Below are 19,749 nucleotides of genomic sequence, written 5' to 3' on the forward strand. Positions count from 1 at the left end.
TAAGTCATGTAAGTACATGTAAGTCACTGATGCAAGTTCAATTAAGTTATGTACGCCTCTAAGGCAAGTCATAGTTCTAGTCGTATAAATTTTCAGGACTAAGTCAAAGTAGGACTCATTGTACCCGACCTTTATATATAGAGTGGCTGAACTTTATTCATCCAAGCATCCAAGCATTGAGAAATTATTTGTCTTGAGTTTATCTTAGGAGTAAGAGTAAGATAATTTAGAAGTAGAAATGAGTTAATCATAGTCGTTTATTTTTCTAGTAGTAGATCTAAGTTAGAAATCCAAATTCTACTTTCAACCCATAGCCACCATTACCTCCAGCAGCCACCCTACCCTACAGCCATCCACCACCATCATTGGTCATCTGCCACCCTCCAACGATAGACATAACGTCGAATATTTACCGTTCTATCATATTCTAACATTGCTCCACTATTTTAATAATATATTTTCATCTAAACATTTGATTGAAGTGAAACTAGAGCCATTAAAATCCTAACTCATGAGGATACCACCACTTAAAATTTTATAATTTTCTTGTTTCTAGATCGGTAAAGATCTGGTTCATAACATTGATTGCTCCGGTATTGCTATAGTTGTGTTCTAGGTCAGTAGTGGTCAGGGGACCTCCATCATAGTTGGAGGAAGGGTTGAGATTGTAGTTTGGGCCCGCACTTCCCCCCTCAAGGGTAGCGTGTTCTTATTATGGGAGGGCTTGCTCAACCATGGCTGCTAGTGTTGGCGACTTTATGTGGTGACAACGACTAATAGGGCCTTTATTAAGGCCTAGATCAAGTTGTTGAGGGAGGTTTGCATCTCCTTCAACTCGTTTAAAATTTGTTTAAATATTGTCTTCACCCACGTCGGTAGCTTATCATTGCCAACTACTAGTGGTGGTGGTGGAGCAGGGGAGATACCCACAGAAATATAGATGAGTTCCTAGTCCTCCATGGTTGCTCCTTCCTTTTTCTTCTTTTTCGATCTCGTGATAACTATCGGTCGAGAAATGTCAGCTCGAATAGTAATATTTCAAACCAGATCTTGAATGATCTAGATGAAAGAAAATTATAAAAGTTTATATGATAGTAGCTTCATGAATTAGGGTTCTAATGGTTCTTGTTTCCCGTTAATCTAATATTAAGATAAAAGGTCATAAATAAAATAGTGGAGGAATATTGAAACGGGATAAAATAGTAATTATCCGACATTGCAGAGCCAAGGGTGGCGGACAGCCCTAGAGTAGGATGGCTACTAGAAGAACATAGCAGCTAGGGTTTGAAAGCTTTTGACATTTTACAACTATGATCTACTCCTACAAAGATAAAGACGATCTAATGACTATATTAAAAGATAAACCAATAAGAAAATATTTTGCTAGACTCAAATTCATCCATCGATAATTATCAGCATTTGTCCACTCATATTTATAAGAGGAAAAGTTCTAGTAGGTCAAATCCACATGCGAATGATCTGCTTTATTTGTAATTTAAAATAATAAGATAAATCTAAGTAACTCAATATGAGTTGACTTGACTCAATCGACTCAACTAACTTAATCCAAGTGGTCAGATCGTAACACTCGACTATCGATCCCCCTAGTCCGATAGGGCTAGTGATCTTCTCCCTCCTCCCTCAAACCTTAGCTACCGATTAGCTCCTCATTTGTCAATCCCCCTTTAGGGTCGACTATCTTCTCTCTTTTCCTTTCTAAATCATATATCTACCCCGCACAATCATTATATCCATTATCTCTTCTGCTCCCATCATCTATATATTATCATTTTCATGACTTCCACTACCTAATCTCCTACTACCTTCTCTACAAATAAATCCACCTTAGCAATGGTACAAAACATAATCGCGCCATAGGTTTATTTAGAAATAGATAAGGAGTCTAAGATTACTAGTGGTATTGCCGGATATGACTGAACACCTTTCTTTTTTCTATTTCTTTTTGTTATTTTTGTCTTGTATAGGCTTGCATTTTATGCTAGTTCGGATCTGTTGTCATCACGATGGAATCGCCCGAAGCAGAATCTTTTATGCCGCCGTTTGGGTAAAATTTTACTTTATTTTCAAGTACCCTTTGGGTTTGGTACAATGGTTTATCTTATTATATTGTTGTCTTAAGCTAAATAGCTGGGGCTTATTCAGACTATCTCTCACTTTTCTCTTCTCTGGGTAGTGGATTATAATCCTCTGGTTAAATGAAGGCTGTTTCTAAAAAGAAAACGTACTAGTGCGGCTAGCATTAATATTCTGGTGCGACATGCATGGCAAAATAATGTCAGATCGACCACGAGGAGCCAATAGAAGTAGGATTTGAGTACATGAATACCAGAATCAAATTTAATCAGCTCAAAAGAACCTCGTGGACCCAGCAAGATTATATGCTAATTCTTGTAATTGTGTTATGTGTCATGCACTAAATAAACGGTTTCGTGGTTGATCTCAACAGCTCAACAAACTGTAATTAGATAAGACGAGAAACAAATTGTGCAAGTCAACCATTAAAAAAAAACAAAAGCTATATGTGAGATAATATGAGACCATTAAATTGATATTTAATAAAATGGCGTGAGGTTATGAGACTGGAACTTGTCTTACTCTGCCGACCAACAAGCTCAATTTGTATTAATTTTAGCATTAACGGAACCGCAACGCGGGCCTAATGACAACCCCTATCTCACCAACCTTGTTAGAGCTTGCTCTATGTAAGTGCACAAGCTTGATTTCTCCAGTCAAACAACAAGAAAGATTGCATATCCATCATAACAAGAAATGGAGAACTTCCATATCCTTCTCTCGTTCTCTCTTCTGTCTTTGCTTATCTCACCACGCACAGCAACTGCGCAGCTGAGTCCGAACTACTACGCCAACATCTGTCCCAATGTCGAATCCATTGTGCGCGGGGTAGTTGCCCAGAAGATGAATCAGAGTCCGATCGCGGCGCCTGCTAGCCTTAGACTCTTGTTCCATGACTGCTTTGTTAGAGTTAGTGAATCTTGGAAACCCTACCTTTATGTTTCTATCCTTTTCACTACATACTTCTATCGATCGTTTCAAGGTTGATGAAATGATGACATGCAGGGCTGTGATGCGTCAATTATGCTCATCTCGCCGGTGGGAGACGACGAGAGGAGCAGCCCCGATGATATGACGCTCAAACCAGAAGGGTATGATGTAATAATATCAGCTAAGGCAGCTTTGGACAGTAATCCTCAGTGCAGGAACAATGTGTCTTGTGCTGATATAATTGCCATGGCAGCTAGAGATGCCATCTTCCTGGTGATTAATATCTATGCTACTCAAAAAATAAACATTTTATTACCTAAGATTATGATTATACCATGATGACATACATGTGTCGCAGAGCGGAGGACCGCTCTATACCGTGGAACTTGGGAGGTATGATGGCAAGATATCCACGAAATCCAGCGTTGTTCTCCCTCAACCTGACGCTAATTTGGATCAGCTTACTTCCACGTTTGCCAAATTTGGCCTAACGCAGACCGATATGATTGCTCTATCGGGTAGGATTAACATATGCAATAATAACATGTGAGATTTTTCCCATGAAAGTGTACTTGAAATAGACATGCATCCAGTATATATTTACAACTACAAATTCTTGGGTGGCGTAGCCCTAGTAGTAGTGAGAGATGTGCATGGCAGTAAAATATTTCATGAAGATGATCAAGAAGAATACCAATAACTTGTTCGTTTGTCTATGATAGGGGCTCATACCATCGGTGCCGCCGGTTGCCGTAGCTTCTACAATAGGCTCTATAATTATTCACCAAACCAACCAACGGACCCCTCCATGAACCCGGGATTTGCCTCTCAGCTACAACAGAGATGTCCAAGATTTTTTAGACCTTCTGATTTTGCCCTCTTAGATTCAACAACTTCGCGCACGTTTGACAATATTTACTACCAGAATCTCCAGCGAAGAATGGGTTTGCTTGGCTCCGACCAAGTCCTGTTCACCGACCTACGGTCAGTCAACACTGTCAACAAATTCGCTTCTAACCAAAACGAATTCTTCAGTGCATTTGTGAACGCCATAACGAAGATGGGGAGGATCGGAGTGAAGACTGCTGTAGAGGGAGAGATTCGACGTGATTGCAGATTTGTAAACTAGAATGGACGTGCAGCTATTGCAGCAGGAGAATAATTAGTCTTGTTTGGATTTGAAGTTTATTTATTTCACAATCTATATATGTACTTGTTTTATGTATGTTGAATCCATATAAGCTTTGTAAATCCTTTCATTTTGACGGGAAGTTTCAATTTCATGAATGTAATTAATTTATTAAATAAATATCACTACAATTGTTTGCACTGGTTCTTGTCTTCTGTATTAATCTTGTTCATTTTCAGATTTTATCAGATAGCATCTACAAATATCATTGAAAGCATCGTTAAAATACTTCTGCAAGAAGGTTTAATTTAAACTAACATAATGTTGACAAATCAATTTTTGTAAATCAGTAAAGAAAAGAAATGCATATCAAGATCAGGTATGTCACGTACTAATTTAGATAACCACTTATTGAGGTATGTCATCTTTGTCCTTATCAGGATCCGGTGGATGTCTCCTAGACCCCACACTCTTTATTCTCAATTTTGAATTTCTCAACTCAAAAAGGTTAGCAAATTTGCTTCCTCATAGTATCAAAACATTCACAAATAAAAAGGTCAAATGAAAAAGTTAGAACTCACAAAAATACTGATAAAGTATGTATCATATTATATATGCATTGTATCATAAAGGAACTGTAAGACAAATGAAGGTGCCAACGGTGTTGGACCGAAAGTATCTAGAACATCGCTCGTGGAAAGATAGGGTTTTCGACCCTAGCTTCCACCATGGCTGGGGGAGACGGTGTTGGGGTTGTTGCTGGGGGCTTCTCCGGCACAGTGGAGCCGGCTTGGAGGGTCTGTGGTGGTGGAGGGACCTCCACCGCGGCCGGAGGAGGAGTGGTTGTGGTGGTTTTGAACTTTCATCCATCTCCTTAAAGGGTGGAGTTTGTCTCGCCACGGGTGGCTGATTGTGACATGGCTGATGGTTCTAGCTACGTAGGGGGTGGTTTCGAGCTAGAATAATTGTCATTAAGGCTTGGACAACCTCCACAATTCTCTCAAAGCTCTCCTTTGCTCTCTTCGATGATTCTCCCAATGAGTCCATAGACTCTATCTATGAATGCTTTCGCCCATGCTGGTGGCTCATCGTCGACGGTTGCCAGTGGTGTTGAGGAATAGTCCTAAGAATAAAACAAGTTTATACACTTAGTTAGAGCCTTTTTTTATTGCATTAGTTATTTATTTTTATTAAAATAAATTTTTTGAAGGTCGCGTTCGAACGCGGTTGGGGGTGCGTTCGAATGGCTTTACGAATGCCTACATCAGGTTCGCAAAAACAAAAAACACAAAATGCGTGTTCGAACGTGGTCGAGCGCGTTTGAACGCCGTGTTCGAACGTCTGCATCACGTTCGCATCGATAGAGAACGCCTTTTGTGTGTTCGAACGCGATCGGCGGGAGTCCACTAGAATTAGGGTTAATAATTATTATTTTGGCTTGTTGGCTAACCTCTATAAAGGTGTGGATGGCAGCCAAAATCATTATGCTATTGGAATATTGGTTTCTTACCTCTATATCTTCTCTCTAGTATCTCTACCCTAATCTCCCTCTTCCCTCTTCACCAATCTACCTCCACTACCGTTGGCAAGATCTCTCCTAACTTCTAATCTCCATCGTTCGTCGAGTCCTTCCTCTTCTCTGAGATCTCGACCACTTCGTCTATATCCCTTAAATAACATCAACCATCCACTCTCATCTCCATTATCATCCATAACTCTAAGATCCACTCCACCCGTCACCACCACCATTATCTGCACTATATAGTATTTTTTTTTCTTAGTTGTAGTTCGAATCTGTGAAGGTGTAAATACAAAAAATGTAAATTAGGGAGTTACGGATCGATCCCCCTTAGTTTCGTAATTTTCTGACTGTGAGAGAATATTTGTTAAATACATTCCTTCGGTTGTGCGGACTGCTTCCTATAATAAATCCAGATCTTGAAGTAATCGTTCTGTAACATATCACAAGTCCGCCCTTGAACAAAGATTAAATTCTCGGTACTCCCAAGATGTCTGAGATAATAATATCACATGTGAGCATTGTGAGAATTTGATTTGAGAAACATGATGATATCTTGGTGACGATAGAGTGGCGGTGGCTTAAAGATGGCAGAGAGGTGGAGCTTGGTGATGGAGGTAGAGAGACGGTCACATGGAAGAAAAGTAAAGGAAAAAATCTATAGGAACTCACATGGAAGAACTCAAGTTGGTCCTCGAGACTCTTTAGCACGGTCCTGATGGTGCTGAGGCTCTTTGCTTCTAACATGTCCACCTCCCATGTCCTGAAATCCTTAATGAAGACAAACCCATTCCTCCCATCCCTACCGTCCCTCGCTGCAATCATCTCCGTATCCATCCTTCTTTTGGCCTTCACATAGAAGGATTTGTGGGCCGCCTTAAGGAGATGATGCATGCACGTGGGAGATGGCATGGATGACATCGCTAATCTTATCGTATAGGTCCTAGATCCTCTCGAGAGTTTTCTCTCCTTTCCCTTAATGATTTATGTTATTAATGTAATGTAAAGGAGTTAGATAATTAATTATTATTAAAAAATATATTTGGTCTTTTATGCTTATATCAAAAGAGATTAATTATTATATGCCTAATATTAATGTAACAACATATTAATGCTATCATAATTATATTATATAATATAAATTAACTATTTAATAAAATTTAATAAATTGTCATATGTTACACGAATGGATTCTAATTGAATAAACAACTAACGTTATATTAACATTTTCATATTCCGAACCCCCTTATTTAATACCCAATTAACCTTGCTGACAATAAGTCGACACAAGGTTGATGCACATGATAAATACATAGTTTGTGTCTTCTAATTAGACTGTAAGTAGTCTTACATCCTAGAGAGCTTTCATATATTATGATATATTACATATTATATATATGCATTCTGTTGTGGCTTCCAATATGATTATATAATCTTTTATTGAGATGATTGTAGTTGATAATGTTTTATCATTCATTTGATTAGACTAATCTTGGATATGAATATGTTGTTGATTTTTATAGATAATTAGAGATGACTATACTAGTATGGCTTTATGTCGAGATGATCTATAGTATGAGTATGCATGTGATAGATATATGATTGAAGATTGCATTACATTATATTTCTTTTGATCTTTTATCACCTAAACTTTCGAGATGCATAATTTGTTATAGTATTAGATAAATATATAGGATTTGTCATTTAGAAAGAAAGCATAACTTCTCATGTATAGGATAGCTGGTAGAAAACATGACGATACCTGAGTGGGCGCGGGTTAGGGTCTATCTAGAGTTAATTAATCACTTGATACATTCGTGATCTTGTGGCCTTATGTCTGAGGTCAGTTGTTTGAGTGTGCAGTAAATATTCAGACATATATTATTCACTAAAGTATATGTGGTGAGTTATCCTCATATGATTTTTATCAGCTAGTTGGGTACTCAAGTCTAGATGGTGATGACACCCTTAAAATTTAGTAGGGTATGATTATGTGATTGAGATACCATTCATGATTGGTAGGGTATGCTCGGATCCTTCGAGCTAGATTATAAGATTGGGTATCGGATATTGATTGTATATAGTGGTCTAGTACGATGATATTATATTAGGATAATATTGATGATTGAGATATTGCGAAATAATATAATTTCATTGTCATCCAATATATACATATGATTATCGAGTATCATACATTAGATGTGGTTGTATTTGACATCATAATATGGTCATTGTCGGTATGTATTATATATATTATATTTGAGAGTATTATGACGATGGTATGCCTAGAGATTTATTTATATATTGTTGAGAATTATATACTTGATCAATCATGACATAATATGTATAGTATGTGATAGCGACTTAAGATATTTTAAGAAGATATTTTAGAGCAAAAATAAGATGAGATATAGACGTGTGATGATATAAAAGATAGATTGTGTAAAAATTGAATTGTATTGATGTTGTATATATCTGTATCCCACTATATTCGACTGTGAGTTATATAATCAAAAATATTGTATAGATTAAATGTTTTTGTATTAGTTGTATTACTTGTATTTTACTCGTTTGTTATGGCATGTGCGGGTCCTACCAGATTATAAAGTGGTCTAGTGTATATTATTATGAACTTAGATATTCATATGTTAACAAGTTTATTTGGTTGATAGTATGATTTTCTCTGAGATGAATTATGTTAAGTACATGTGTATCTATGCTTGACGGCTCTACCCATCTAGCCATTTGTGCCATGTGTGTCATGCGGGCTCGTGGGCGAGCACGTTCCTATGCTAGGCAAGAGCATTACAATTAAGGTTTCACTACTCTTTTGTTTTCGGTAGAGGAGGAAGAGAAGGTGTTTTTGATATGGTTAGAGTTTCGCTACTCTTTTGTTGAAACTGTCAAGTATGTGATCGATCTCGGAGAGGAACCCATCGTCGACATTGAGACAGAGAGAGAGATTGTAAAAACGTAACCCTAAAAAAAATAACCCTCGTGCCCATGCAACTGCATGAGCAACTTGCATGAGGGGGCGCCACGTGCCCCACCGCCACTGCCGCAGCCAACCGGTTGTAACCAGTTGGCCGCAGTGGGCCCTAATGACATCGCAACTGCCACGTTCCTCCCCTAGCATTGCCTCTCTCTCTCTCTTTTTCTACTCTTCTCTCTCTCGGTCTCTCTCGGTCTCTCTCTCACTCTCCTCTCCACGTGCCCAACCGCCACTGTCGCAGCCAACTGGCTGCAACCAGTTGGCCGGGGTAGGCCCCAACGACATCACAATTGCCGCGTTCCTCTCCTAGCACTGCCTCTCTCTCTCTTTTTCTACTCTTCCCTCTCTCTCACTCTCTCTCTCTCGGTCTCTCTCTCAAACATTCTCTTTCTCTATACTACCGTCGCCGCCACCTCCACTGAGCGCCGGTGAGCTCCTCTCCCTCTCTCTATCTCTCTCTCTCTCTCCCTCTTCTTCTTACTCTTGGGCTCGGGCTCACCAAAGCCGAGCCGCCGGCGAAAGGCCGACCACTCCTTGGCCAGCAGCAGCTGGTACACTCCCCGCCGGCCTAGGTTTGCACGCTATGCCCCCTTCTCCTCCCTTTCTCTTCTCTTCTCTTCTTATTCTCCTTTCTTTCTTTCTTGTCCTTCTTCTTCCTCTGTTCTTTCCCTTCTACAAATAGTGCTGGGCCGAGCCAGCGTGGTAGCAAGGGGTTGCTCCCTTTTAATTTTTTATCATTAATTATATGATTTAATTTAAAAATTTTAGGTAAATTAGTTTATTTAGATGGTGGATTATTTTGATAATTTACACTCACTAGTATAAGTATTAGCTAAGTATTTTTAGTATAATAATTTATTAATTATAATTATAAATACTTGCATATAAATTTATTTATAGTTTAGCCCTTGTTCATTAGATTATAAATACATGTAATCTTATTGATAATAATCTCATATTTTATACATTTAGTTTTATTAAAAATAATTAAATTATATAAGTTTCTATTAATGTTTATGTATACTTATGCATGCATATATATTAATATATATACATATATAATGTATTTTTAACACCTTATTATTATATATTATTTTTATACAATAAAATGCTAAGCTCGAATAAGTATTTTTATATTATTGAATAATGATTATTGTACGTATAATTAGCGATTAATAAAGTAAAGAATAAGAATCTCAAAAATTAACTATAATTAGATTTTATCTATTTTTATATTTTTATAATTATATATAAGCCTCTTATTATTATTATTTTTTGATTATATACTTAAACTACTTTTATTTAAAAAGAACAACCATTTTATTCTTAACTAGCATTTCATAATAATGGTATATTTATATTACCAAAATTCTAAACCTAATGAATCATTATATTTTATATGAATTAATTTTAATAAGATAAATAGCTAACTTTATGCTATTTAAATATTTTTAGATCTCAAAACCCTTGTGTGAGACTTGGTTCTGGTTAGCGATGAGTTGACCTTCGTCGGTTAGTGGATGTGAAGGATATGTGATATGTGTCTTCTGAATAGACTATGAGTAATCTTATTCCCTAAACTCCTTTCTCAAACTATGTTATATTATGCATTATGTATATGCATGTTTTGGCCTCTCATATGATTATACTGATACACTTAGTTAGAATATTTTCTTAGTCGAGCATATTTTATTATACTGATACACTTAGTTAGAATATTTTCTTATTGCATTAGGTGTTTATTTTCATTAAAATAAAATTCCTGTAGGTCATGTTCGAACGTAGGAGGGGTCGTGTTCAAATGCCCTTGCTAATGCCTGTATCAGGTTCGCAAATACAAGGAACGCATATTGTGGTTTTGAACATGGTCGGGCAAGTTCGAATGCCCAAGTTTGAACGCTTGCATCACGTTCACACATACAGAGATGGAGCTTTTGGGTGCATTTGGACGCGATCGACAGGAATCCTCTAGAATTAGGGTTTCATATTGTTTTAAGATTTGTTGGCTAGCCTCTATAAATATGTGGATGGCAGCCAAATTCATAATAATAGGATTATTGATTTCATGCTTCCTATCTTCTCTCTAGACTCTCTCCCTCCTCCCTCTTCACCATTCTTCCACCTTTATCGTTAGCAAGGTTTCTTCTAACTTCTAATCTTTCTCGACTTGTCGAGCCACCCCTCTTCTTTGGGATCTCGACCACTTCGTTCCCTTCGTCTACTTCCCTTAATCACATCCACCATCCACCTTCACTTCCATATCCATCCATAACCCTAACATCCACTCCACCTGTCACCACCACCATCACCCACGTTATTCCATATTTTCATTCCTGATGCAGTTAGAATCTGTGAAGGGCATAAATATGAAAGTTGTAGATCAAGAAGTTATGGATCTAACCCAATTGGTTTCCTAATTTTTTGACTACTAGAGAATATTTGACAAATATGTTTTCACTGTTGCGCGGACTTGAAGGAATCGTAGCGTAGCCTATCTTTTGTTCCAGAACCTATCAAGTGGTATTAGAGCAGACGAATCTCAGACCTCCATTAATGGTTAAAATAAAAAAATGACATCAATAAAAAAACCTATGGAGAGTACATCAACGAAGGAAGACTCAATCCACGATGACCCTAACCGTAAGGCCGATTCCTTTGGAGCGACCACGGCAGGACTGAGTCAACCAACGTCTATGGGTTCGAATATGGATGAACTTAGGGGCATGTTCCAAATATTATTGCATAGAGTTGACAACATGCAAAAGGATCACAATAAATTCTAGGAATATATCGTGAATTGATTGGATTCGTCATCTCCTCAACGACGATTGGAATTTCAAGAAGAACTAGTGGTGGGACCTCATCGAACCGATACCCCACAGGTCCAGGTGTGTCATATGAGTGCCAATGATCCCCTCTTTCCTATGCCTTCACATCATCCCCTACCTCTGTTACAAAACCTAAGACCGACGATGGTGGAACTCGAGAGGCGTGCGATACCGGTGCGCTTCGTCGATGAGGAGGATTGGCATTATGAGGATGAGGTTGATCCCTATAGAGATGGTGATGGACGTGCTCAAGGATTTTGAGAAGGTAATTAACATGCACGAAGGTTTAGACCTGAATTAAGGATCTTTTGTGAACCCAATAATGCTATTTGGGAGAGAACTACATGCTTGGACTTTTCAAAATTCGAAGTCGGTGATCCAACGGATTGGGTGTTTCAAGTTGAACAATATTTTGATTGTTAAAGTCGAAAGATGCAAAAGTTCAGATGGCAAGCTTTCACCTCCAAGAAACGGCATTGCATTGGTATAGATCGGTTATTCATGGTGGTGGATTTATCGGATGGGCTAATTTTTGTAGGATGATTACACGTAGATTTCAGACAGTGGCATGTGAAGATTTTGCTGCCTCATTAAGCAAGATGGTTTAGAGGATAACCGTATCGGAGTACTAAGTTGAGTTTGAAAGTGTTAGTAGTCATTGTGAGCCACCTTGGCCCGAACAGACATTGAGGAGCACATTTATTTTGGGGCTGCAAGAGGAGATACAAGCAGATGTTCGTGCTCTATGTCCTACTACTCTTGAGGAGGCCTTTGAGAAGGCTGTGAGGATGGAACAAAAGCATAGGGCTTTAAAGATGGGCGTTTCACCCGCGGTCATCGGTATTCTAAATCGATCAGTAGTGTTGATGCTTATCAACGGTCTTGAGGTGGATGATGAGATTGTTGATGATGGAGAGTGTCCAAAGGAGATCCATGAAGAGGCTGTTAAAGAGGGCATAGAAGAAGATATCCAAGTAAAAATATCGATACATGCATATTCGGATACTTCCCCGCCGAGGACATTATGAGTAGACGGACTCATTAGAAAGCATTGTGTGCACATCCTTATCGATTTGGAGAATACACACAACTTTTTAGATAAGAAGTTAGTGATGAGATTGGGTTTGGATGCCGAACCGACCATGGAATTTGACGTTGCTATTAGAGACGGCACGAAGCTTAAGGCGAAGAGCTTATGTTGCCAGGTCAGTATACGGGTACAAGGATAGAAAATCATTGTGGACTTATATCTATTGGCGCTATGAGGAGCGGACATTGTCCTTAATGCTCAATGGTTACAGAGTTTGGGACTTGTCATATTTGTGTTTCATATTACTTTAGGACTGTCGAACACAATCAATAGGAATCCTCTAGAATTAGGGTTTCATATTACTTTAGGACTTGTTGGCTATCCTCTATAAATATGTGGATGGCAGCTAAATTCATGATGCTATTGGATTATTAATTTCTTGCCTCCTATCTTCTCTCTAGACTTTTTCCCTCATCCCTCTTCACCATCCTTCCACCACTACCATTGGCAAGGTTTTTTCTAACTTCTAATCTCTCTCGACTGTTGAGCCATCCCTCTTCTTTAGGATCTTAACCACTTTGTTCCCTTCTTCTACTTCCTTTAATCACATCCACCATTGACCTTCACCTCCATATCCATCCATAACCCTAACATACACTCCATCCGTCACCACCACCATCACCCATGTTATAACATATTTTCATCCCTACTGTAGTTAGAATCTTCGAAGGGCATAAATATGAAAGTTGTAGATCAGGAAGTTGTGGATCTAACCCAATTAGTTTCGTAATTTTTTGACTACCAGAGAATATCTGATAAATATTTTTACATTGTTGCATGGATTGATTCCTATCTTTGGTTCTAGAACTTATCACATGCATGTAATTAGGCTGATCCTAGATATGAGTATGATGATGATATATAGAGATAATTAATGATGACTATGCTATTATAATTTTATGTCTAGTTGATTTGTAGCATGTGTATGCATATGATAGACTAGCTTGGGTATGCATGTATTGACTACATAGTTAGAGATTATATTATATCATTTTTCTCTTGACTCATGTTCTAGATAAATTCCTGTTATGCATTGTCTTGTTATATGCATATGATTTGTCATTTAGAAGGAAAGCATGAAGTTTGATTAATATAATAGTTGATAGAAAGCGTGAGGATACCTAAGTGGGCACGATGATTAGGATGTGCTTGGTGGATGATTGATCACTTGATATAGTCATGACCCTGTGGTCTTATATCCGAGGTCGTTAGTTTGTGTGCGTAGTAGACATTCGGACACATGCGGTTCGCTAGTGTATATGTGGTGAGTTATCCTTACGTGGTTCTATCAGCTAAAAGGGTGCCCAGTTTGGATGGATGTTGATACCCTTAGTGAATGGCGGGGTATGGTTATGATTGAGATATTCATTGTGAATGTCAGAGTATGCTCTGAGTCTTCGTGCATGATATTGAGACTGGTACCGGATGTTGACCGTGCATAGTGATTTAGTATGATGATGACATTCACAGATGGTATTGATGATTGAGATGTTAAGAAATGCATCATATATGTCATATTTGAGAGAGACTTATAATGACAGTATGACATGGAAATTTATTTATACATTGTCAAGAATTATATACTTTCATCAGTTATAATATGATATCTACATTTTATTTATGTTTTATTGAGGACATATTCATATACTTATTCATGACTTGATATTCTTTCTGATTCATATTAACTAATACATGATTTATTCTCTATTTGACATTACTAATTCAGAGTAAGGTCTATTCACTGAGCTTTTTACTTATGAATATCTTTATTTCTTTTCTAACCCCATAGATATTATGGTACGTAACATCGACTTGAGATATCCTAAGGAGATATTTTAGAGCAAAGATGAGCTGAACTATAGACGTAAGATGATATAGAAGATAGTTTATCCAGATATTGAGTTGTACTAATATTTAATATTTGTACTCCATTGTATAGACGATGATTTGTGTAATACAAGTCGGATTATAGTGTATTTATGTATTAGTGATTTTAGTTGTATCTTGATAGTTTGTCATGGCCTATGTGGGCCCTGCCAGATTATATAGCTGTCTAGTATGGTGTTACAAGCTTGGATATTCATATGTCAATAGGTTTATTTGGTTGATAGTATGATTGATCTCTGAGATGGATTATGTTGAGTATAGGTGTATCTATGCGTGACGGGCCCCACCCATCCTATCGTGTGTACCGCGCGTGTCGTGTGGGCGTGTGGGCGTGCACGTGTCCATGCCGGGAGAGGGCGGTACAATTCAAGTGATATCAAAGCATAATTTTAAGGATGATTTGGCAAACCATCAAATACATTAGTTGTCGATTTTATTTAAGGTTATACTAGTAGTCGATCTCTACGAGTTTGATATGGATTGATTGAGGTAGATGCCTAAGTTATAATATTGAGGATATTAAGTTTGATGCTTAACGATATTGATAGAAATAATTTTAGATATTAGTATATTGTAAATTTATCTGAGCTATTAATGAATAGGAAGAACTGTTACTAAATTATGTATTGATGTTATTGATGCTGAGGTGTTATAGTCTGTGGAGCATAAGATCGGAGATATAGATATGTTCTTATGATGTGATAAAGTGTAAAAATTTGTAAACATGTAGAGATATGTATTTTGTGTAGAAGGATTATTTTCAGTGGATTTGAGGTTATTTTGAACAGATATTACATATTTTGGATTTTGATTCTTTTATGGATCCACTTGGGATTAGTAGATGATGTAAAACGGGTGTAGGTGCCAGAAGACTATTTTGAATCTTTATGTAGATTTTAATCATTGATTGTAGTTGGATGATCTTATACTGTGAAAAGATGTTAGACGATATGATACGATTGGGGATTGTAAAATTTTAGGATGATTGATATGATAGATTGTCTTTGCAAGATGCTTGTGTTAGTAGTTATAAAAGTCTAGTTGGTAGTCATACCTAAGGAGTTTCGTGACCCACCGTTGTTGTGCTAGGGTATTCACACATTGCTCCATGAAGTAGGGTAAGCTATGCTGGTCCGTGCGGATAGTAAACCTTTGGCTAATCAAGTAGGGTCACCATTTGGTGATGGCGTGTAGAATTGCTAGCATTTCGCGTTCATAGGTAGATAGCTGTCGAGATTGGTTCGACAATACCTTGCTCATATCTGCCACAGGCCTGCCCTCTTGCATCAAAATAGCTCTAATGCCCTCACCCAAAGTGTCGCATTCCACCACGAAGGGCTTGTTGAAATTGGATCGGCTTCCACACCTCTCGCTGAGATTATATGACCCAAGTACTCCAGTCGTGGCTCACCCCATAGGCACTTGCTCATCTTGACTTTTAATTGGTTTTGTCGCAAGATATTCAACACCTCACGCACATTCCGCAAGTGCTCGCTCCAATTCCTTCTATACACTAGAATATCGTCAAAAAAGACGAGCACATATCGACGCAAGAGCGGACAAAAAAGATCATTCATCAACTCTTGGAAGGTAGCTGGTGTATTGGCGAGTCCAAACAGCATGACCCGAAACTCATAGTGGCCATCGTGAGTTTAAAACGCCGTTTTTTGCACATCTTCTGGGTCGACGCGGATTTGATGGTACCCCGCTGTTAAGTCAAGTTTGTTGAAGTAAGCCAACTCTATAAGTTCGTCAAGCAACTCCTCGATCACTGGTATTGGGTACTGTTGTTTGTCTTTCTAACCAACAACATCGGCGATAAGTAGGCACTTCTACTCGGTTGAATAATCTCTTGCTCTAGCATTTCCATCACCAATTTGCTGATCTCCTCCTTCTAGACATGTGGATACTGATATGGCCAAACTTTTGCTGGTTCAGCCCCTGGAATGATCTGAATGCGATGGTCGTGCCGACGGGTTGGGGGCAGTCCTTGGGGCTCCTTGAAGAGGTCCCTAAATTCCTATAGTAGCTCCTTCATGTCAGTAGGTATTTCACTTGATGGTGGATGTTTCGGTTCAGCAACAACCATTTGCAAAAGTAGAGCTCAGTCCCGTGCACATGGAAGTCCCAATAGCGGTTGCAACGTCGGCCTTTGCTACGGTTAATTTCCATCCAGTAGCACTCTTCGACCATTCCTCCGAAATGTAAGTGTGAGGTTTGAAAAATCAAATGTTACGGGCCCCAAACTTTGAAGCCATTGAGTCCCCAAGACAATATCGGTACCTCGCAAGGCCAACGGATAAAGATCCAACGTGAAAATTTGACCTTGCACCTTCAACTTCACACCTCCACAAATAAAATCTGCCCGTAATGTGGTGCCATCTTCAATAGTCACATCGAACCTTTTTGTGGGTTCCGACTCGAGCCCAATCTTCCTAAGAAACCTCTTGTCAATGAAGTTGTGGGTGGACCCGGTGTCGATCAAGATTCTCACTGTGGTTTTCTTGACTATACCGTTCACCCGCAAAGTTTTTGGCGCAGCTGTCCCTGAATAGGTGTAGAGGAAGATTTTGGCTATCATGTCCTCCACGGGTTGCTCCTCAGCTACTCCTCGTTGCTGTCCGGCCACACCTTCATCTTCAGCTGTAATCTCATCCTCTACCTCCTCCAATCCATCTATTAGCATCACTGATCTCATCGGTTTAGCGCAGCGATGTCCGGGTACAAACTTCTCATCACAACAAAAGTATAGGCCTTTGACTCTTCGTTCCTCCACTTGAGCAGGTGTGAGTGCTCGACCCGGTCCTCTAGGTGTGTACTTCACATCTTGGGAGGGCTTCAGGTACTCAAGGAGGCACCATTGCAACAGCAGTTCTTGGTACGTTGGTAACATTTCCTGTCACTATGGTTGGTTGAATTGGATTGTGGCTTTCTTGGCTCGTCCAATTTTGTTTGAGGTGTAACTTCATGGCTTGATGTTTGTCTTCCATGAGTATTGCATCTTCGAAGGCCTCTTTTAAGGTTCTAGGCCTTAAAGCCCTCACGTCGGCTTGTTTGTATCCCCGCAGTCCGGAGATGAAGGTGCTGCAAAGTTGTTGATCCGTCCATGCAGGTTGGCCTCAGCTACTTATCCTCTCAAATTTTTCTTGGTATGCCTCAACCGTAGTCCTTTGCATCATCTTTTAGAGGAGAGCATCAAAGTCTTCATACCCCGATGCTCCAAATCGCCGCGTGATATCGGTGCAGAAATCAGCCCAAGTTTCAATCATATCATGGGCATTGGCTGCTCGAAACCAATGAAGTGTCGCATCTTCAAGGTGGAAGCAACCATATGTCACCTTATATTCTTCTATCGTACCCTGGTACGCGAAGAATTGTTCCGCCCTATACAACCAATTGATCGGCTCACCACCTTTGAACTTGGGAAATTCGAGACACATGATTTGCCCACGGATACTGTTGTCCCGATCTGGATCATATCCAAGTCCTTGTATAACCGGAGGAGGATGCACCATGAATGGTTGATGATCCCTCCTTCGGTTTTGGTTAACTCGATGCAGTTTCGGTTCGTATTGCCCCGCCCAAGGATTTAGATCTCCAAGACAATCTCCATAGTGGTTTGCTCATTGGATGGGCTCACCTACAACTTGGCCTGGTGGAACCATCCTTGCTTGTGTCTGCCCATAGGGTGGTGGCAGCAAAGGCTCTTGTTGGTGCAAATCCTAAACTGGTGGCGGCGGGTTCATAGGGGTGGACTTGTGTCATGGGGTCGATGGTGCATTTCTGTTCCCCATGGCTTCTCTTGTCGCCCATATTTCTCGCATCATCTCCATCATCATTTGATTATTGATGGCTATTTGCTCGAAAAAAGACCCAATCATGACTTGAATGCTAGGCTCTTTGGTATTTAGATTTGGTCGGGCAGTTCCGCAGGTGGAAGTTCCCACAGCTGTCTCCCCCTCCTCTATTGGGGAGATCTCTTCCTCCTCGTTTCGCCGTGCAGCCATAGCTCTGGTGGTTATCATCAGAAGCACGTGTTAGAGAAATGGTGGCTCCGATATCACTGTTGGTACGATCTCCCCTTGGGCCAAGGCTCGATCTATCCCATTTTTTAGATTTGGATAAAATCTGACACATAACTTTGAAAATAAATCTCGAAATATTTAGCCATTGGATCTATGTGAAATTTTGATATGTTATAGCCCTGGAAAATAGTTTTCCAACAAATCTAGTTTTAAGAAAATCGAACAATGGAATCTCCAGATATCGTCTGAGAAGTAGACAAATGTCAAAGAGTCTATCTATGGATCCATGGATAGAGGCACGAGATCCTAGGTGATGATGGATAGTAGTAGACCGGCAATAATGGGGTGGCACCGGTGAGTAGGTAGAGATGGAAGGATTATGGATGATGGAAAAGGTTAGGGCAAGGTGATAAATAGATTGGAAGAAGCGGAAGGAGTGAGCCGCCCCTAAGGGACTACGGTGAGTGGCCGGTCGAGGGAGCCTAGAAGCAGCGACGCTTGGAAATGAAAGAACGTGATAAGATTTAGAACCAAAAATAGGCTATGCAATGATTCCTTCAAGATTTGAATGTATTATAGGAATCAGTCCACGCAATCGTGGGAAAATATTTTTCAAATATTCTCCGATAGTCAGAAAATTACGAAACTTATTGCGTTAGATTTCTAACTCCCGATCTACAACTTTTGTATTTACGCCCTTCACAGATTCGAACTATAGCAGGGATGAAAATACGGAATAACGTGGGTGATGGTGGTGGTGATAGGTGGAGTGGATGTTAGGGTTATGGATGGATATGGAGGTGAAGGTGGATGGTGGATATGATTAAGGGAAGTAGACGAAGGGAATGAAGTGGTCGAGATCCCAAAGAAGAGGGGTGGCTCGACAGTTGAGGGAGATTAGAAATTAAGATAAACTTTGCCAACTGTAGAGGTGGAAGAATGGTGAAGAGGGAAGAGGGAAGAGGGAGGAGGGAGAGGTCTAGAGAGAATAGGAGGCAAGAAACTAATAATCCAATAGCATAATGAAGTTGGCTGCCATCTACATATTTGTAGAGGCTAACCAACAAGTCCTAAAACAATATGAACCCCTAATTCTAGAGGATTCTTGTCGATCACGTTCGAACGTGCCCGATCGCGTTCAAACGCTCCCAAAAAGCTCCATCTCTATCTGTGCGAACGCAGAGCAAGCGTTCGAACTCGTCCGACTGCTTTCGAACGCACAATATGCGTTCTCTGTATTTGCGAACCTGATGTA

General features: G+C 39.4%; 1 protein-coding gene across 1 annotated transcript; it reads left to right on the plus strand.

Annotated features, from left to right (window-relative positions):
• The first annotated feature begins 2,790 nt into the window (after positions 1 to 2,790).
• On the plus strand, positions 2,791 to 4,290 carry LOC140779305 (peroxidase 45-like). Its single transcript, XM_073124324.1, has 4 exons — positions 2,791 to 3,003; positions 3,100 to 3,297; positions 3,383 to 3,542; positions 3,747 to 4,290. The coding sequence occupies exons 1-4, from the start codon at positions 2,791 to 2,793 to the stop codon at positions 4,151 to 4,153; spliced, it is 978 nt and encodes a 325-aa protein (XP_072980425.1). The 3' UTR covers positions 4,154 to 4,290.
• The last annotated feature ends 15,459 nt before the right edge of the window (positions 4,291 to 19,749 follow it).

The sequence above is a fragment of the Typha angustifolia genome, chromosome 15, assembly GCF_048772165.1.
Source record: "Typha angustifolia cultivar Huaian chromosome 15, ASM4877216v1, whole genome shotgun sequence".
NCBI lineage: Eukaryota > Viridiplantae > Streptophyta > Magnoliopsida > Poales > Typhaceae > Typha > Typha angustifolia.